This window comes from Triturus cristatus, chromosome 4_2, assembly GCF_964204655.1.
Source record: "Triturus cristatus chromosome 4_2, aTriCri1.1, whole genome shotgun sequence".
Taxonomy (NCBI): Eukaryota; Metazoa; Chordata; class Amphibia; order Caudata; family Salamandridae; genus Triturus; species Triturus cristatus.
In genome coordinates this window covers 230,378,124-230,400,042 of record NC_140586.1, presented here as the reverse complement: position 1 = coordinate 230,400,042, position 21,919 = coordinate 230,378,124, and the positions used below count along the sequence as shown (strand labels likewise).

General features: G+C 45.2%; 1 protein-coding gene across 2 annotated transcripts in view; it reads right to left on the bottom strand.

Moving 5' to 3' along the window:
- Nucleotides 1-19,656, bottom strand: part of CSF2RB (colony stimulating factor 2 receptor subunit beta) — a 193,239-nt gene extending 173,583 nt beyond the window's left edge. The window contains exons 1-3 of one of the 2 annotated variants that reach the window (XM_085601333.1): nucleotides 19,415-19,656; nucleotides 7,107-7,244; nucleotides 6,546-6,678 (exon numbers count right to left, since the gene is read on the bottom strand). In XM_085601333.1, coding sequence (XP_085457459.1) covers nucleotides 6,546-6,678; nucleotides 7,107-7,194 — 221 coding nt within the window. In that variant the 5' untranslated portion in view covers nucleotides 7,195-7,244; nucleotides 19,415-19,656. Of the gene's footprint in view, nucleotides 1-6,545; nucleotides 6,679-7,106; nucleotides 7,245-19,132; nucleotides 19,178-19,414 lie in introns of those variants that run through there. The other variant, XM_085601332.1, reaches the window with a different exon arrangement.
- Nucleotides 19,657-21,919: the final 2,263 nt, after the last annotated feature.

Below are 21,919 nucleotides of genomic sequence, written 5' to 3'. Positions count from 1 at the left end.
ACAGTTCCAAAGGTCATAAAAATGAACATGGCTAATGTAATGGTAACATGCAACAGAACTAAGATCTAAAATTGATCCATAATATCAGTCCACACAGGCATAGTTTGTCTGTAACTTGAGGTTGTCGACAGCATTTCAACCCTTGTACGAGATACAAAGGTCTCATCAGGAGAAGAAGTTAGAGGGACATCGGTAAGCCCTTAGTGAAATCTTTGCTCTCAGTTCTGTGCTTTGGGAGTTAGATTGGGTTTAGTGAGGCCAAGAGGGTGGTACCCTTTTCCCAATTGCTGTAGTAATCAACATCTGTTTTTACGTCATAGGCATTTATTACCATATTGTATGAGTCTGGCAGGATGCCCTTAATGTAGAGTTTCCATAGGAAGAGCATTTTGTTTTCCGTTAATAACTTTGGTGCTGCTTCACGAATCTGCTCAAAACTTTCATCTACCTAAGCTCCCTCATTGAAAGATGTGTCCTGATTCATCAACCGGGTTTAAGAAAAAAGGAGATTGGGGTCCCAAAAGTGTGACTTCACTTGCTAAGTTCTAAGAGAAAGTTTGCTCTCTGCAAAAGAATTGGCTGAACGAAATTACTTTCTGCGATTTGTTGTAAATCCATTCAGCCATTGTTTAGAAATTAGCATTGAAAGAAGTGCTAAGTTTAGCCATGAAGGGTTAAAAGGTTTGGCATATCTGGACTGTTGGCGGCCAGATATGCTCTGATTTGCTAATTTATATTGGACTATCAATCCAAATTGGCTGTCCAGAACATGAATAGTCTGTTTTGGTAGCCATTACAACACTCAGGGACATGGTCCCTGCTTCCTGAAAATGAATTTAAAAAATTTAAGGAGGCATGGTGAGCACACCCTTACTCCCAGGGGCATAGGAGTGCGGGGTCCTGAAGGGAGCCTCTTTCGATTGGATGGCCACAACACGGACAACATGTTGTGGCAGCCATTACAGGACTCAATGGCATGGTCCTCAGTGAAATGCATTATGGAGAATGCCAGGTTTTGAGAGTCTCAAAAAGATATTTAAAGTGTGATAACCGATTTTGATGACAATATAAATCATTTGTTGGTGGTGTTACATGATTGGTGGTGTTTTTGCCCTTATAGAAATGCTGATGCTCTCTGCTGGGATCTAATGGACCATGTTTGATAGAAAACTGCTTTCTCTTATTATGTTCTCATAGAAATTATGTAAGGTGCTTCAGAAGCTAAAATGAGAGAAATTCTTCTGTACGGTCGCACTACCTTTCTCAGCCATGTGACAACAAGTCTGTTATTCTGAGTAAACATGTACTTCTAACAGCAACCACAGAAGCCGGTCTGTTGATATCCCGCTGTTCTACTGCAGCTTCATCACAGTGTTCTAATGAACAACTAGACCTCCGTTAATATCCCAGTGTCCTGCTACAGTTTTTTAATGAACATCTAGACCACTGACGTTCTGTATTTATGGGAAAAGTCAGCCTTTTTAGCCATGCGTAGAACAAGTTTGACACAGGGCTTAGCCTGTGGCGAGGGACTGCACACACCCCTCCACACCTGGCCAAACTGCACTATGCTCAGGTTTTGGACATACTCAGGTGATGTTATCCGCAAGACCTGGGGTCAAACCAGACCTTGCATCCAACAAACAATTAGGGATGGGCAGTGGTCTTTCCCTATGTTCAGATCATGCTCCCAAGCCTCTGCTTGTTGCCAACCCCCGGTGTGCATGACAATGTCTTGCAACCACCCCTCTATAACCACCTAGCACCCTGTTTGCTCAGCCTTTAGCACTTCACAGTAAAGGTTGACCAAAGAGTATTTTCCTCAGTGATGTTTATGGCCAGCTCTCCGCAAGTGACCCATCTCAACTGCACCCATCCTTTGGGTGAACTCGAGTAAAGAGACAAGGACATCCATCAAAAGTGCTTTACTTCTGAAATATCCGATTTCTGTTGCATCGTTCAAAAACTTACAGGGAAGCTTATGAGCCCAACCAACGATTTAGGTTGTTTCAATACTCCTCATTGACAAGGCTTATAACTCGTGGTTAGAATCGTTGGTTGATCTCGCTAGTAATTTCAACAATGCTGTTATTAAGTATAATCATTGATAGAGTAATATATCATGTCATGAGTGATGTAATATGTGAGGTCATAAGCAGTGCATGGTGGGGAGCAAGTTATAGTTAGTAGACTAAACTATAACTGCCATATTTCAGTGTTTTTTGTTTTTATTTTTTTTAACGTTAGTTCACGTCTCATTCCAACACCTAATTATGACCTCACTTTAACTGCTGGGTTTTTTTCAGCACACCTTTCCATGTTCAGGAGAAAGTGATTTTTAGTGTTCAGGGATGGGCAGTGTATAGGGGTAGTAAGGGTTTTTACGGTTCAAGGGCAGGTAGTATTGAGTGGTTGAAAGAGTTTTATGGTTCAGGCATGGGTAGAATAGTAGGGGTAGTGAGGAGATTGTAGGGTTCATTGGTGGGTAGTATATAGAGGTAGTAAAATGTTTTTATGATTCAGGGATAAGTAGTATATAGTTGTGGGTTTTGGGGTTCATGGATAGGTAGTATACAGGGGTAGTAAGGGTTTTTTAGATTTGAGGGATAGGCAGTGTAAGCGTTTTTAGGGTTCAAGGATGGGTAGTGTTGAGGATAGTAAAAGGTTTTTCGGTTTACGGAAGGGTAGTGTTGAGGGGGTAGTAAGGATATTTTAGGATTTAGGAATGTGCAGTAGTTTTTAAGGGTAGCTGGATTTTTTAATACACATGTGTGTGTATATGCAGACATATGTACATTTCATGTAATGTAATGTAATGTAATGTGTGGTTGTGGTTTACATTTTAATGGTTAAATATCATTATGGTGAATAGGAATGTGTGGTAAGGGTAGTCATTGTTGTGCGTTCCTGGTAATTGTGATGCTTGATGTTTGAGTATGTTGTGTAACCTATATTCCTTTGCGGACCCACGTGTCTTCGAGAGAGTGGGTCAGGCCTGGTGATGCATTAAGCCTGTTATAGGCAGCTACCTTATAGACTTATTGCTCATGGCACAAGAAATCAACACATTGCGAAAAATGAACTAGAGTGGCCTTTATGCAATGCATCATTTTACCTGGCACTCGGAAAAACCTTGCCCTGGGGCCCCTCTAACTAAAATTAGGTTCTATCTTGGACAGAGGAGAGTCTCTTGGGTGTCAGGGGACAGGTGATTGGGGGATGACCAGGGCATAAGTAACATGTGTATAACATAACGTGTATTTGTAAAGCGCACGTTCACCCATAGGTATCTTGGTGCTGAATAACAGATGTTTCTGTATAAGTAAGCAGTGCAGTTGAGAGCAGAGAGGCAAAGGTGGGATGGTAACTGTAGGGACAAGACTAGCGGTAAATGAAAGTGAAACAAGCATTTGCATAGCCAATAGGTCTCGCTTTTGGGACCTTATAAGTGTTTAGCTGAGCAACAGTTGCATAACTAAATACTTATAAGGTCCCAAAAGCGAGACCTATTGGCTATGCCAGTGCTTGTTTCTGTTTATTACTGCTCTGTAGTAATGGCGGCGCACGGGTGCCACCATTACTACATAGAAGTAATAAACAGGAATAAAAAAAACTGGCTCACGGAGAACATCAAAGCGTCCGCGTTCACGCTAAAGTGAGGTGCACAAGCCCGCGCACATGCACTGTAGCTCTAGGCTACAGTGGTAGCACTTTTTTGAGCCCTCACAAAAAGTCTCGCCAGACCAGCGCATGCGCTGGGTCAGGCGAGACCTAAAAAGGAGCAAAGGGGAGAGGTGGTGGGCTCAAAGTAAGATATATATGAAACGAGACCCGTACGGCGAATAGATGCAGGTGATGGGGGAAGGAAGGGGGCACAGAAATGGGTGCTTGAGAAGTATGATAAGGAAAGGGAAAAGCTGAAGGCTAAAACTAATTGTAAACAATAGAAGAAACCGTCCTTAATCCTACTTAACCCCTTCAGTGCCACGCCCTTTCCCCCTCCTGTGCCGGGCGTTGTATTAGTGGGTCGGGTTCATGACGAGATAGTCTCGTCATGGGCACAGCGCGACCGTGCTCCATGACGAGACTATCTCGTCATGGGCACTGAAGAGGTTAATGGTGCTTGTAGGGCGTCCTATCAAATATATTTACTCTTGGCTCCTATTAAGTCTGTGAAAGCCGTGTGTCCACACAAGGTAATGTTAGATAGAGTTAATCTAAATAGAATTATTTGGCATTGTCAACCTTATCCTGATACTTTAGCATGAGTCAACCACTTTGTACCAACATTGGACACAACTTGTCTAGGTAGAGCCGGGAGAATGCAGGCTTCAGTCTCAGGCAGAGTTTTGTGAGGAGAGTCGATAGAGATGAACCTTAGGAAACAAACTAAAAAACACCCAGACAATACTGTACTGCTGTTGAGAGAAACCGGTCTGATGGCTTAGTGGAATAATGTGTTCACTGTAGGCACCTATGTTTGACTTCATGGTCACAGGTTTAAATCCTGTTGTGGCCCCTCAGCTGTTCATCCTTCTGAAGTTGATACAATGAGTACCATCAAGTTGGGTAACAATAAACATCTGTTATTCAGCACCAAGATTCACTTTGTGGTGAACGTGCGCTTTACAAATACACGTTATGTTAAGTGGGGTAGAAAACCAACCCTAAGAGGCAGGAAGACAGATGTCTCAGAAGGCCTCTTCAGAAGGCCAAGGCCAGAGACTGGGAAGCTAATGTGCTAATATCGAATTGAAGCCATCATAAGAAAACCACCTCTCATTCAAATCATGCACTGTGTTGTGTTAATGCTGTGGAAAGCAGTTGAGTGTAATAATGAAATATGAAAAAAATGGTCGCACTCCCCACAGTGTAAACAAAATTCACTTTGTTCTTCAAGGTGTAGAACACCTGTATAGGGTGCAGGTGGGTATCGCCCACCGATCAAAAGTGTAGACTGTGACTACATACAAATAAGCGTTGTTCTAGAACTGAAAAACGCACCCATTTTGCACTCCAATAATATTTGAGATAATTTCCTTCTTTTCTTATCAAATGATGAAGGGCTAGTCCCGAAATGCATTGAGATTCCTGACATATGCACTGAAAATGTTTTAAGGCATTGTGTGATGATCTAACATCATGAATATTAATTATTTCTAAGTTAAAAAAAGATTTACAATTGATGACTGATTGTTTTACCTTTGATAAGAAAAGGAGGAAATGATCTCAAATATTATTGGAGTGCAAAGAGGAAAAGTTGTTCAGTTCTAGAACAACGCTTATTTGTATATAAGCACTGGAGTGTGCCTTCGAGCCGAATGCAATATTTGAGTACTTTGCTTTCACTGAATTACGTGAAGTTATGTGGAAATCATATGAAATTTGGGTAAAAATGTCAAATACAAATCCTTCATGTAGTGCTATATTTTAGCACGAAATGCTTCCTCTCTTCCATTTTTGGCACAAAGGTAGTATTTGGCTCTAAAAATATAGTGCGGAAAACATAAGTGCTGTAAACAACAGCATTCGCGTTCTGGTTGCTAGCGTTGTTCCTGCACAATAATTTTGCAGAAAACAGCCATGAGATTACGCAAAATTGTGTTTTGGTGTTAGTTTGGGAATTTTGTATAACACGCATAATGCGAAACTCCAAAAATGACAAGAATTACACAGCTATCATTTGAATTTTGCCCAGGCCTAGTGGCATCCCATCCTTCCTTTCTTGGGTGGATCATCTGTGGTTTCCTTAAAGCACCCCAAAGACCATTCTGAATCAATCCCATCCTACCAGACCACAAGGAGAAAGAAGGAGATGTCCTGGTAGATTTATTGGTATTCCAGTGAGTGGGTCAGCAGTAAAACTATCAATATAGAACCAGAATAGCGAGTTGTACATCCCATTGTACAAATATATTGCATCCACAATATCAACTATCAAAATATCACTAAGGTATGGAGACATAAGTATAAATTTACTTTTCTTGACTCCATTTATATGTGAATCGACAGCATCTGCAAGGTATGTAGATGGGGTGTTAAGTGCAGTAAACCTATACTTACATATAGATCGGTTCTATCACAATATTTTAGTAGTCGATATCCTGGTTGTGATGTTTTTGCACCACACTATTTTGGTGCTCAATATCCTGACATACAACCTAAAAATTCTGAGTTGTCTGTATCACAGCCCACAAGACACACAGACTCTTAAAATCCTGCACCAATCTCACACAGAGTGTCTGAGGCGAATGCCGACTTCACCTCGATAATTCAGAGGGATCAGTGTGCCCTGCTTTCACCACTAGATAAAGTTAAATCTGTTCTTTATTTTTAAAAGTGTCGTTGTGTTTGGGTGCTCATCAGATGGAGCCTGAGGTGATAGGAGTAGGGGAGCGGTAGTCAGCACTGAAGACCTACAGATGTTCTTAAATTCTTTACCCTGGACTCTATATACATGCAACAGACATTCCAGCTCCAAGAAACGACTTTCGCAATGTGCGCTATGTACATGCAATCCATCAGGCCACAAGTGTTTGACTTACATGTTCAGATTCTGCCAGTAGTAGAGCCGAAGCTTCACGAACTGGCGGGCAGCCACGCTCTCCTTCCACGTGCATGTTGTCTGATTTCGGTAGTTATTGTAGCATTGCAAGGTGTCCAGCGGGGATGACACCCCTGTAAGAGTGCACAATACAAACAGATGGGAGATCATGATAAGCTGATGAGGAAACTCAAAAGATTTGTGTGTCAGCTGATGACTTGTGCATGTGAGTATGTGCGTGTGCATGCATGTATTCTGCAGGTCAAGAACTGAGTCCGGTCTGGACAAAATTCCAAAATTGAAAAAAGGTGATGAAAAGATTGTTATTGAATTGCGGTGTTACTAACACCCATTTTCACAGTTCTAGGAAACCTCTGGAAGGGTAGCATACCCTGTAAATGGCGTATCTTATTACTGTTTTAGTAAGTAGGAATTGAGCAAGTAGAACAGAGAGATTTAAATGAAGAATGGAGACAGAACTGAGATGCTGTTGTCAAAGTACATGTAGGAGGTGTACAGGAAACTGAGGGGGCAGCATGAGGGTTGCTGGGGAAAGACCTACCTTGATGTTCTTGTTTTCCATTGGCAAAGCCAAGCAGCAGGAAAAGTGTTATCCAACGGTTAGAGTGCCTCCTCATGGCGAGCATCATGTTCTGCCTCCCCTTGATTCCTACTCGTCCTGTTGTCACTGCGGGCTGCCCTGCTGACAAAGAAGAGACGAGAAAAGTATTTTGGAGGGAGACGCGGGCCTTTGGATGTGGGTGTTCATCAGACCTCGCCGCACTGCCAAACCATGGCAGCAGAAAAGGAGTGTTCTGCTCTGCGTCACTAGTGTGTGTGTGTCTATATCTACACCTTGCACTCGCTGAGGGTGGATGTGCCTGGCCCCAGTCGTCCTCTCTGGATGATGTGTCAGTCTGTGTGAAGCCTCTTTCCGTCTCTTCTCATCCTATGGTGTCTGTGTCTCCTACTCTTCCTCTCTGTGGCCATCAGTTTCTCACTTACAGCCTGTCTACGTTTGTGTATGTTGGAGAGCGTGCGTGGGTCTGTGGTTGGCTTGTTGATGTACATCTGCTTTTTGCTCTCTCTTGCGCACTCTCGCCCGCTGAGAGGGTGTGCTGTTTTCCACTTCCTTTCCCCACAAAGGAGCTGATTCACTTCCACAAAAATGTTCCAGCTACTTGTATCACTTTTCTTAGTATTCACTGATGAAACAGTTACGAGGAGAAGACGCTTTTATCGGTAAGTTGCACTTCTCTGTTTTAGTGGCTTTGTTCACGTCTGTGCCCATGGAGTTCTGAGCGTATGGATAGTTTGCTGTATTGTGCGCAAGTTTTTAGGTACTTGTCTGTCGTTGTGTTCGTGAGCCTGTGTGTTTCTGTATATTTAATAGGTAGTTGTGTACATGTGTCCAGGAGCATCTTTTTCTGACTGAGCATTTATGTCTCCAAGGTCACTTAACACTGTTGTATGTGTGTAAGGCTTCTGTAGATCCTTCAAAGCGTGTGTTTCTCATGTGTAATTGTCTGTTTCCTAGTGTGTGCTAGGGTGTATCTAGCTTATTGTTTGCAAGACTGCAGCCTGTACTAGTAATATGCTCTGAGCCCCTCATCCATAATGTAACCAGTTGTCTGTGCTTAATTTGTGCTGGTGGTTGTCGGTGATGAAATATCACCGACAGTCACTGGGGAGGGATGAGAAGCTTCCAGAGTGAGATCCGGGAACAGGAAGAGTAGGTGGTGAAAACAGAGGCATGAGGTGGAATCAAGACAGGGCAGCCTTGTAATCTGCTTCCCTAGCATTCGGCACCTAGGAAAATTCTTGGACCACTACACTTATTCGTTTATTAATCTATTTATTTTTACAAATTAAGCCCTGCTGCTGTCTGAGATGTATGAAGGCTTACAGTGGTACATACAGTGCAAATCGGCGTTTTCCACATTTTTAAAAATATTTATTGTGATGTTTTGTCATGTATGCACCAAGGCCCAGGTGATGTCAAGATGGAGGAAAGTATGGTCCAGGGCATCGAAGTACACTACAAGCGTCACGATAGGCAGGTTACTTCTTAAATATTGTCCTTTCAAGGACAAGAACATATGCACAATTTTGAGTCCTCACATTGGCAAAATAGTGCATTATGGGAGGAACATGTATGAAGAGCAAGATACATATAAGGTTACATCATCTTTGTTCCCATTGGTAAATTCTCGTCTACTTACCTAAAAAATGTATCTGACAAGGGAAATAGATTTGTATAATCAAGGAGGAGTGAGCTCTGCTCATCTGGAAATGCAGCACTCACTGTGACTAATATTGCTTCCAGGCTCTCTTAAAGAGCCAGTAACCTGATAAAGTTATCTTGTTGTTGTAGTACTTTATTCGACATATAAAAAATATCATAAAAGTTCTGTACAGCATATATTTAAAACAGTTAAGAAAGACATACTACAACAAATGGTTTCAATCCATATATGATTAAAAAGATTAGAAAATATAAAACTGCTTGTATATACACATATCATAATCAGATATCCCCTATAATTAGTAATGTAAACAATAATGGGCTGCAAGAATCAAGAATGAGGGTGATTTACTTGTGAATGGTGCGCCTTAAGTAACCTGCGTCTTAACCTCCAAGCCCAACCCAGGTATTTAGCGGTCCCACAGGTTACACTTGGAACAGATGTATCATAGGTCAGAATGCGCAGTGCCTCTTTGGCAGACCTTATACCCAGATTTTTACAGACAGGTTTTAGCCACCTTAGTCTAGGTTGTCTGTAGGCCTGACAGGCAAACATGAAGTGGCCAATAGACTCTGTAGGCGAGGCACAGCCTGGGCAACCTTTTAAGGATGTAATTGCCTTGCTCCAACTAGTTTGGAAATCATGTAGTGGAAGTGTGCCATATCGCAACTTAAGATATAATGATCTGTCTTCAGGTAATTCAATGAAATCCAGAAAAGGCTCCAAGCTAGGAGCCGGTTTCGCATCCAGGAAGTTCACACTAAGCACACCCTCCTGTTTTCTTAGGGTTTCAGCCATGACCCAATCCCAATAAGTTTTTTTTATCATTAGTTTGGGGGGAGGAGCCTGGCTCACCCAGGCTTCTTCCAAGCCAATTTCTTGCAGTTGTTTTTTCAAGTTCATTACCCAGGGGATCTTATGATCAGCTCCCAAATTTAGTAACTCGTCCAGGGCGGAAGCATAATGGTGGAGTTCAGGGGATCTTCTAATCCTTGCCCAGTACAGTATCGGGCGCAACCTGGCCACGTTGCTGATGGTTTGTCTACCAAGGTCGCTGCGAAGTGGAGCTAGCGGGGTGGACATGGGAAGCGAGACTAAGTCTCTAAAAAACTTATTCTCGGATTTGAGTAACTCTGTCGAGTTTTCAAATCCCCACAGTTCCGCCCCATAGAGGGCTGCTGACAGTGCCTTCCCTTCGTAAACCTTAACGGCCGCCGCTATTGGCCTACTAAGTGAGAGCCTCTGATGTTTCAATATTGCTCCTGCAGTTCTTTTATGGGCAAGGAGCATTTTTGAAAGATGGGGAGCCCATTTAAGCTTGTTGTTGACCCTCACTCCGAGGTAATCAAAAGCGTCCACTAGCTTGAGTGTTGTGCCATTAAGTTTGATGTTATTCCTGAAGTTTTTTGAGGGAGATAGTGCCATCAGCTTAGTTTTTGATGTGTTTATTTTGAGCCCCCTAGTGTCACAAAACTGGGAGAAGCGGGACAGCAGTGTTTGTAAGCCCATAGGGCTTTTCGAAATCAAGAGGGTGTCGTCGGCGAAGAGCAGGGTAGTTATTTTTTCACCGCACAGGGTTGGGGCGTCGACCCTGTCGCCTCGCAAATAGTCTGCCACACCATTTATGTAGAGAGAGAACAGGGTCGGGGCCATAACACAGCCCTGGCGCACTCCTTTCTCGACAGAAATCCTCTCTGTAAGCTGTCCCTGATGTCCCCACCTAATTTTGGCAAAATTGCCTACATGGAGGCGTTTGAGGAGGCCCAGGGTTAGGGGAGGGATACCCAGATCATGCAGTACCTGCCACAGCTGTAATCGTGGCACCAGGTCAAAGGCTGTTTTTAAATCAATGAATGCCAAATAGAGGCTGCCTTTTTCGATGACCACAGATTTCCAGTAAATGATACAAAATCTAAAGACCTGGTCAATAGTACCTACTCCCTCCCTAAAACCTGCTTGCAGATGGCTCAAAATACCCTCCTCATCTGTCCAGGCCTTGACCCTGGTTAAGAGGACTCTGCCAACCACTTTTTGAATTACATCGATTAAACTAATCGGTCTGTAGTTGGCAGGGTCCCCGCTATCCCCTTTCTTGTAAATGGCCATCACCTCCGCCCCCTTCCAGGAGTCCGGAATTGGACAGCCTTGGGCTAGATGTTTAAGAATCCGGAGGATGAATTCTGCCCAAAGATCTTTTTCGTGGAGTAATAGATCACCTGGGAGACCATCAGGGCCAGCTGCTTTCCCCGGGGCAATCATATTTATTGCGGACCGGACCTCATTTAGGCTAAAATCGGCCTCCAACTCCAGAAGTTCTGAGTACTCCGGTTCCGACAACTGCTCCTCGTGATCCACTCTTTCCCTAGATGAATAAAGGTTTGTAAAGTGTGAGTGCCATTGGGAGCCTGTTATATGGTTCGGGATTAGATCAGCCCCGCTCCTGGTGTTGACATTTATAAGTTTCCAGAAAAGGGACGAATCTTTTAGCAGGGCTGCAGCCTTTAGGTCCTGCCAGTGGGACTCGTCCCACAATCGCTTTGCCTTCCTTATGGTAATATAGTACATTTTCCGGGCCTTAGTAATAGTTGGCTGGTCCTTGGATTTGATAGCTCGGGATAGGGTCTGTCTCATAACCATACAATCTTGTGAAAACCAAGGGTTTCCTGTTTTTGGGGGGTGCCGCTTGTGGTCACCCTTTACCTGCGTCTCGGAGAAGTTCCCAATCCTTTTTACCGTCCTTTGATAGACTTCTATAAACTCATTGGGGGGGAGGGTGTTCGAGGGGCAGCCCGTGGGCAAATCCATAGCTACAATACCATCTACAATTAGGCTTCTGATTTTACACAGGTCCAGCTCTCGCTTTGCCACCCTAGGCCACTTGAGGCGCCTATTGCAGTTTGAGGGGGCAACGTCTCTTGCCCCGGGCCTTTGTTCAATTAGGGGCTCGATGGAAGTAGTGACCAAGCCCCGTCTGAGTTGCATGAACAGGGGATTATGGTCACTCTCGGGCCTATCAACCACAACCATATCAATTAGGTCCGGCCAGAGCTCTGTGCTCAGCAAGATATAGTCGATACGTGAGGGGACACCAGTTCTCGTGAATGTGGGAGCACCCGAGCCATCTGAATGGGTTCGCCCGTTTGTAGCCCTCAAGTTGAACTCCAAAGTGAGAGCATTAATTTGTACTGCTCTCTTAGACCATTTCTTTAACGGTGGAAGCGTTAGTTGGGGTATGCCCTGTTTGGAGTCAATATCGCCAGTGCCCAGGATGTCATCGCTGCTCAGGGGCTCAAAGGTACAGTTTAGGTCCCCGGCAGCTATGACACCCGCCTTAGGGGAGATTACAGAAAGTTCGGACTCAAGAGCTGAAACAGTCGGGCTAGTTTTTCCGCCAGAAGTGCCCCTAGCATAGATGTTAAATATTTCTAGGGGAAGTTGATGGGTTGACCCCTTAATAGAAATGTGCAGGAGGTCATAAGATGAAATTGGGTGCCACTTAGCTGTCCAGTTCAAGCTAATATTGACCCAAATTAAGAGGCCCCCAGATGGTCGGCCTCGTGTAGACCTAACAGCTGGAATGAAAAAGGTAGTAAACCCTGATCTGTGCAGGGGGAGCAGACTCCAGGTTTCCTGAAAGAGGATAACATCGAACTTGTCGATAAAATCACTCCAAACAGGATCTGTGAGGTTCCTCCTTAGCCCTGCAATGTTCCAAGATAGTAACTTGATAGCGGCCGAGGGGGATGGCAGCAGGGGGGTCCCTAAATCTACCGGCGTACTGACTTGACAGCCCTCATCTGTTTCCAGCCTATCAGCTACTTCACCCAAGTCAATTATAAGCGGGTAAAGAGCTGAGATGGTATTGGGGGGTGGGCCCGCTGCAGGGTGAAGAGTAAGTGGATATAAGGGAGATCCTGTGTTTGCATTGAGTAGTCAGTCAACTTGCCTTAAGCCAGAATCCTCTCCCTCTCTCAGGTGGTTCCAAACAGGAAGCTTGCGGATCTGGATTGAAGAGTGTGCAGGTGGTGAGGTCCTAAACTCAAGCAAAAGTAGGTTTTCAGCTAAATCAGGGTCCCTAAAAACAATCTCTATACAATCAGTGTCAGCATCCACCCGTGAGAGCCTCCTTACCCTTATAATGTCCTCTCTGATGACAGATCTGCATCCTCTTACATATCTTAGCCAGTGTATGACTTTATTTTGTAAAGATTCACTGTTTTCAAAAGCATAACATGATGACAATTTTGGAGCATGGGTCATGAAAACAGGAAAGCTGTTATACGCAGGATGGGGGGTAGCCGAATGAGCTGAAGTGTAAAGTAAGGGGTTGTCACTACCAGATGAAAAAGAATTATAGGTACATCTAGGGGAAGGGATTACAGTGGGTGCGCTTGGTGATTCATGGTGTCTCCACATGTCTAGATGTAGCTCGACATGATTGTTTGCTCTAGTAATGTTCCCCTTATTATGAACACCCGTATTTACAATATCAGCATTAGTTGTTGGGGAAAATGACTTTGGTAGGTCCGTTTTTTTCATGGAGAGAACTGCCCCAATAGCAGGTGGGAAAACCGGGGAAGTTGAAGGGGGGACCTTACTCAAGGTGAGACTCTCTACTTTCTTACTAAGATCGGCCACCAGCTCCTCTAATCTCTCAATTCTACCATAGAGCACAGCCAGGTTATCAACATCAGACCTGGTAACAATTACAGGATCAACTGTGGGCTCAATGGCCTGGCTAGTTGGATGTAGCAAGTCAGGATCGAGGGAGGCAAACCTGTTAGTACATAGTAGGACTTGAGGGACAGGGTCCGGGTTTACTGGGGCTACTTCAGGAGCATTCGTGGTGACCATAAGTTGTGAGGGAATGAGATGCAAGTCAGAAGGGGCAGTGACGATGGTCGAGTCAGACCTTTGTTGTTTTGTCAACCGCTGGCTATGAAACATAGATGGTATTGTGCTATTTATCTTTGGGGCAACTTTAGCTATCTGGTTCCCCTCTTGTTCGTCGCGCAGAGTGTCCTCACAATTATGCACAATCTCCTCTATTCTAGTCAGGACGCAATTCATAGCAGCATGAACGTTCTTTTTGGGCTTTTTCCCCTTTTTACTAATACTCATCTGACCCCCCTCCACGGCTTTTCTTTTGCCCATGATTTTAGCAGAGCAGTGATAACAAGGCGCGAGGTAAAGGTAAACAAACAAGCAAGTAGCAGGAAAAAGTCCAATGATCCACCACAAAATAACCGGAACCCACACACTACCACAAAGTCAATTGCCGGTGCACAGTACCTTCTCGATAGAGTGTGTAGGTGATGCCAATGACTCCACGTTGGGGGGGTGGCCCAGCCCGGCCTCCTCCGTCCTCGGATGGCCTCAGACGGTCCCGCCCTTGTCCCGGGCTTCTCCCGGCGCGTCCCGCGCGCGTCCTCGCGGGACGAGGGACCGGGCTGTGCTTTGTAGCGGCCTCCTGGCGCGCTAAGGTTTCTGGGGCAGCAGCGTCACCTAGCTGGGAGCTGCGGGGCTGCTGGGCGTTGCAGTCCGGTCAAGGGGCGGAGCTTTGGTCGGGGGGCGGAGCCTGGCCCGGCCAGCGCTGGAGCCTGGAAATGATGCACTCCGGCGCCTCGGCGGGTCTCGACACGTCTGCTGGCAGGTAGGTGCCCCAAAGGATAGTGACCCACCAGGACTCGGCCCCGGGCTGTGCTTTGTAGCGTCCTCCTGGCGCGCTAAGGTTTCTGGGGCAGCAGCGTCACCTAGCTGGGAGCTGCGGGGCTGCTGGGCGTTGTAGTCCGGTCAAGGGGCGGAGCTTCAGTCGGGGGGCGGAGCCTGGCCCGGCCGGCGCTGGAGCCTGGAAATGATGCACTCCGGCGCCTCGGCGGGTCTCGACACGTCTGCTGGCAGGTAGGTGCCCCAAAGGATAGTGACCCACCAGGACTCGGCCCCGGGCTGTGCTTTGTAGCGGCCTCCTGGCGCGCTAAGGTTTCTGGGGCAGCAGCGTCACCTAGCTGGGAGCTGCGGGGCTGCTGGGCGTTGCAGTCGGGTCAAGGGGCGGAGCTTCGGTCGGGGGGCGGAGCCTGGCCCGGCCGGCGCTGGAGCCTGGAAATGATGCACTCCGGCGCCTCGGCGGGTCTCGACACGTCTGCTGGCAGGTAGGTGCCCCAAAGGATAGTGACCCACCAGGACTCGGCCCCGGGCTGTGCTTTGTAGCGGCCTCCTGGCGCGCTAAGGTTTCTGGGGCAGCAGCGTCACCTAGCTGGGAGCTGCGGGGCTGCTGGGCGTTGTAGTCCGGTCAAGGGGCGGAGCTTCGGTCGGGGGGCGGATCCTGGCCCGGCCGGCGCTGGAGCCTGGAAATGATGCACTCCGGCGCCTCGGCGGGTCTCGACACGTCTGCTGGCAGGTAGGTGCCCCAAAGGATAGTGAAAGTTATCTATTTTCAAATTATTTTTCTTTTTTTTGTGTAACAAATTATATTTTTATCTCATCATTTAATGGTTTATGATCTATTTAATGGCTTTAAATATGTGAACATTAGAGTTATTCTACAAGTGTAAAAAGGTATGTACATGAAACTGATAAAGTTGCATATATGTACCGGAACATGAGATATGAGATGGTATGTGCCGGAATTAAATGTATATTTGTGTGTACCGAGCAGGAGATATGTAGTATACATGCTGATGTGCTGCGTGTCATACACTATTTTATAACCATTATTGAGTGTTTCTCAAAAGGCAACGCCTTGAGTGGATCATTAGGCCTCTCCTCTCCCTTAACATTGGTAATCCATAGCATATTACACTCAGAGGATCTGCATGTATGTTTTTATACCATACTATTTTTCCATGTACAGCTATTATAAATAAAGATATATAATCCTATCCAGAGCGCAGGCGGTAAATGTGTGCAGTGAGGAATCTGAGAGATTAGGGATTATTTTCTCAAGTCAGTTACTTTGATAATAACAACTTTAACTTCCAGTAATGATGTCACAAAAGAACACTTGTTAGTACACTTACCCAAATCGCATGTTATTTTGCCACATATACTTTCACTGGCATTGCATAAACATTGGTATGCATTAATGACACTGAGAAACAGTTGTCACATATGGTGTCGGTCATGGGATTCAGCATAGCATAAACAGACGATGTAGGATTCTAGACCATAAAAACCCACCGCATCCGTCAGGATAGTTTTTAGAGGACACGAATGACCGGGACAATAAATCCGATAATTGGATATTGACAAGGAAGGTGACTTTAGAACACGTGCTGTGAGGTGGGGTCACTTACTAAGATGTGTGAAAGAAGGATGGGTTTATACATAATGGAAGGTGCACTCAAATAACCAGGTCCAAATTGATATGTATTCCAAAAAGATCTTCTCTTGATCTTCGTATTTATTAAGCAAACAAGGCAGCCAACGCGTTTCGTTCCTAACACACAGGAACTTCTTCAGGGCACAGAGTAGGTAACTTATGTATTTCTATTCCAAATTCATAGAGTAAGGGAAAACCCAGATCACAGCGTCGAACCGTACAGTAGGTGTGTAGTAGCACATCCACAGGTATAAAAACGAAGGCAAGATCTTATTATAACAGTCACGTGTAGACATAGGTCAGGTAGGTCATAAATTCATAGTTGTACCAAGTAATCTCCGTATTCGTAAAGCAACCAGCGGCATGATAACCAGCAGTGGTTATCATGCCGCTGGTTGCTTTACGAATACGGAGATTACTTGGTACAACTATGAATTTATGACCTACCTGACCTATGTCTACACGTGACTGTTATAATAAGATCTTGCCTTCGTTTTTATACCTGTGGATGTGCTACTACACACCTACTGTACGGTTCGACGCTGTGATCTGGGTTTTCCCTTACTCTATGAATTTGGAATAGAAATACATAAGTTACCTACTCTGTGCCCTGAAGAAGTTCCTGTGTGTTAGGAACGAAACGCGTTTGCTGCCTTGTTTGCTTAATAAATACGAAGATCAAGAGAAGATCTTTTTGGAATACATATCAATTTGGACCTGGTTATTTGAGTGCACCTTCCATTATGTATAAACTTTTGGTCTTGTCCCGCACCTAACAACGACGGGTGCTGGAAGTTGTTGCACCACGTACACAAACATAGTGTACCTTTGTAATAAGAAAAAACAGTAGGAATACAAGTGCTTGACCTTGGTCCGTCGTTGGGTTTGCTTTGTTTTTGAAAGAAGGATGGGTAACAGTTTAAGGTTCTGTTGATGCTTTCGCCATGTTCAATACATGGCGGATGTGAGGACTCATGACAGCAATAATAGCGGGTATGTTTCCATCCACACAGTATTTTTGGATCAATAACAAAGGAGCACTAGACATTGTTACAACAGTCCTTAAAGTTAGCCCCGCCTCCTCGCCTTTATCACAGACGAGCACTCGCACACTCCTGCCAACACCACATGGCAGGCGAACTAAAATACTGCCTCATGCGTGTTCTCCTGGTATACTGGTCTGTGCTTTGGTTTTTACCCCAGACTGATATGCATATGTCACATAGCAAGCGTTCATCGTGTGCCCGCTAGTGTTTACCATGTTCCCAGTGCATACCAGCACAGCATTTTCCCTCCACTGCACAATATTTGTATACCAGTACTCTCATTTCTCATTCCTTAGTATGTGCCTCCTGCTTAGATTTGGCGTAACAAAGGGCAAGCGCACACCTGATTGGCGTGTATACAGAGTCTAATGGAATAAATATAACTCGGGTGCTACAGTGTTATGCTTGCTGTCAGTCCAAGCATATGAATTGAAACAAAAGGGATACTAGCCAGTAGGGTAGCGTACACTGTGCACAATACCTATGGGTTATTAGAGAACCCTCATAGTACAATTCTTCTTGTGAAACAGATAAACAAATTTGACCAGTCAATTATATGACAATTATGTTTGTCGCAAATCTTTCTTTTTCATAACAGAAAAAAATGCAATGTGTTAGAATCAACAAACAAATAAAAGTTTCGCGCCACTGTACATTATTGGCTAATATACATAATTGAGTACATCAACATCTTCGCGTGTAAACACTATACAGAAATGTGTTTGGATGAGCCCGATGCATTTCGGGACTGACACGTCAGGGGCAATCTCAAGGAAAAGTTCAGGTATCAAGAAGATGGTCCATAAGCATAAGCCCGTCAGCCGAGTAGGTTGCTAGGGTCGGGGACAGTTAAACGGAGTCAGTTGGTCATCTCGTATAAACGTGTACACGGTCAGTCACGGTAGAACGCGAAACTGGATTCGATGGCTCCGACAGAAAAAGGCGCTCACAAACCCATGCACACAACCACGTGTAAACATTTACAAACACTCGGACTCACGAAGATGGTGACAGAAAACAAGCGCATTTTAAAAGCAAACTATACACACACTCCGAATCCAATACACACGGACACTTAGACAGAGAAGTGCAGCTGACTTACAAACACTTCTTTCCCGCTAACTGTTTCATGAGCAAATACTAATAAACTAGATACGAGTGTGTGGAACATTTTTGTGGCAGTGAATCCGCGTCTGCTTGATATATTCCCCATTACATAGCATTCCCCCACCCCTCCCAGTGCCCAGTATTTGTATGCCAGCGCTTTCATCTTCTAGCGCTTAGCATTTGCCTCCAGGGTGTGACATCTGTATAATTACTCCCCGTGCACAGTATTTTTACCCTAAGGCTGTCATCCTCTAGTTCTTAGCATGTGAGTCCGGGGCGTTACATTTGTTCCCCATTAGATAGCATTTGTCCCCCAGTGCACAGTATTTTTACCCCAGTGGCTTCATCATCTAGTGTTTAGCATGTGCCTCCAGGATGTTACGTAGCATTTGTGTCCGCCCCCCCCCCCCCCGCACTGTATTTTTACCCCAGAGTTTTCATCATCTAGTCTAGTGCTTAGCATCTGCCACCGGGGAGTTACAGTTGTTCCCCATTACAAAGCAACTTGCCCCCCCCCCCCCGTGCACAGTGCACAGTATTTGTACCCATAGAGCTTTCATTCCCTAGTGCTTAGCCTGTGCCTCCGGGGCATTAAATGAGTCCCCCGTTACATAGCATCTGTCCGCCACTGTTAAGTATGACTTGGTGGTCATCACTTGCCCCTATTATTTCAGAATCGTAAAAACGCTACGCTTTGTGTTTCCCGCGGCTCAGCAGTTCCCCCATCTTCTACCATGTCAGCCCCCCCCCCCCCCCCCCCCGTGAATAGGAGTGGTCTCCTCACGCTTAGGACACCCCCATGGTTAGCATCGATCCCCCCCCGGGTTAGCATGTCACCCGCAATTAATAGCCATTCCCCAGTGCCACATACCAGCCGTTTTCTTGTCATTTCTTTCGCCCAGTGACTGGTACTTCTTGTCACATGCTTAGCGTGTCATCCGATGCTCTCTGTCCCCGAGGCCCCGTCCCTCTTACAAAGCACCCCCTCTCTTTAATGGAGACCTGTTGTAGAGAAAGAACTTCCCGATGGAGGCGCTGTGCATTTAGCGGCAGTGGCGGGGTTGGGGGTTCTGACATACCAGCTCCCACTTTCAAGGGACCCATGTTTAACCTTCAGCCTCCACAAAAAAGGTAAACGCCGCTTGGAACTTACCGCAAGGGCTGGTGCCAATAAAACGATCTCCCCCAGCAACGAACACGGTCAACCTACAAGTGGCGACGAGGTACGGCTGAGAGTCCAGGAAGCAGAAGTCCGAAGCAGCGAGATAATCAGTGTTACACCCGCCTCTGTCCTCCTTGGTAAAACTCCCCGCCCAAGGATATCCCCGGAGTCTACACCTAAGACTAGATGTAAGGGACCCAATGCGGGAACCGCCATCCTCCAGGCAAAACGCGCACAACACGACTTCTCCCCAGTTTTGGCCAACAGCCATTAGCAACATGCCGGCCATTCTTGGCACCAGGCCGTTCCTGGTGACAATTATTTTTTGATTTATGAGCTGCTATTTTCAGTGAGTCTTTCTTGTCCAGAAAGGATTACTGGCAACAAAAGAGTCTTCTTTCCCAGCAATGAGACCTTCCTGTGAGGGAACAATTCCGTTAACCAAGAGTTGCTACTGAGGAGTGTTCGTTGGCAAGGAGCCATTCCTAGTGGAAATTGGCCTTTTGAGGTGAGATTTTATTAGCAGGGAGTAGGTCATGTTGACATGTTATTGGAGATTAGCTCATCCCTGCAACAAATTGTTCTTGGTGAACAGTAATTCTTGTTAAAAAACCGTTACCACCATCTACTACCAGACAGTTGTGACAAATGATTCTCAATAAAGAGATATTTTTGGCAGAAGGACAATTTTTAGCATCAAAACATTTCGAGTGACAAGTGATTCTTGTCGAATAGCTTTTACCAGCCACAAGATTTTTTGGGCAACAAGGCATTACCAGTGATGAAACATTTATGGCAATGAGGTATTCTGATGAATACTTTAAACCACAGATTCCTCACCTCTAGAAATCCCCAGATGCCAGACTGGATTTGGAAGTTTTAAACAACATTGCTCCCGAGTGTCGGTAAGTGGCTCTGTACAGCACCGCCTTGACTTTGTGCCGTTCTTAAGTGACAATGGAGCAGCATATGTGTCCATCCCTGTGAGATGACGTCAGTTTTCTTCTTTCCGGGCCTTTGTATGTAGATTCTAACTTTTTTCTTGTCAATTAATTTGTTTTTTCTACAAAATTATTTTTTCCAGTATGCAAGGGAACGGTGTCCCCCCCCTAAAACTATAGGGTTTAGGGACAGCCGCAAGCAAATGTCTGTGACCGATTCCCTCGAGGTGTCCCTCGGGGAAAACAACCTTTGCAACGCAGTCATTACATCGCACTACCTTTATATAGCAGTCATTACATCACAACATTCTTTACATCGCATGTCATTACAACGCAGCCATTACATTAGATGTCACCACAACGCATGTCATTACATCGTAAGTCATTACAATGCATAGTACCCTCTCACTATCCAACACTTACCCTACTGTTGCACCCACTGGAGTTAGAATAGTAATTTTTACCCCTACACTATCCAACACTTACCCTACTGTTGCACTCACTGGAGTTAGAATAGTAATTATTACCCCTATACTATCCAACACTTACCTTTAATGCAATGTAATGGTATGCATTGTAATGGTATGCGTTGTAAAGGTATAATGCAATGTAATGAAATGCGTTGCAAAGGTAGTTTCTGAAAATGCGATGTAATAGCATGAGATGTAAAAGAATATGTTGTAAAGGATGTTGCAATGTAAAAACCGTGTTGTAAAGGCATGCATTGTAAATGCATGCGTTGTAACGTCATACATTCATCCCTCTGGTGTTTGGGTTCAGTGTGCAACTTAAAGTCCTATGAGGAGTGTGCTATTATGAGCCCAAAGGTGATCTGGAGATGTGAAGTTAAGCCGTACATTGCTGGACACCGAAAGAGGGCACATACCTGTTCTGCTCTCTAGGCTGTTACTGTGACAGTTCGCCTCACACACCTTTACCTTCCAGTAAGTCGAAGCGGAAGCACAAGAAGGCCAAATGGGTTTCCCCCCATCCCGCCACTCTCAGACTGAGAAGTTGTGATGACATCAGTGGGCCTTGTGGACTTGCTGTCAGAGTCCTGCCGAGGAGTCGATCCTGCAGTTGACCCCGTTGTATCCAGGGTTTCTGGGTCCATCGGTGATTTTCTGACATATTGAGGCCTTTAGGGAGGCCATATTGCCAACTTTTGACACTCTTCTGCCTCCCTCTGGTGCAGCTTTGTGCCCCAAGGATCAACAGAGGCCTTCGGTCAGGTTATCTCCAGCTGGTCCACCCTTGGCACCGTTTGTGCCTTCTAAACCTGCCTTAAGTTCTGTTCCAGTGTTGGAGACAACTTCCTGTCTGGCACCCACATCCAAGCCTGTCCCTTTGACATCCATACCGGCACCGACTCAGCTATTGCTATAAGAAGACCTCTTTTCCATAGTCCTAACCAACTCTGAGCATAATTCATCTGGACCCAAATAGAGGTTGCATCCCAAAGTCATACTGATCGACCTGGCTCCCATCCAATTTGACTCAGGCAAAATCATACCTTTTCATCAGAGCCACAACCCAGCATTCAAGCAATTTTTGA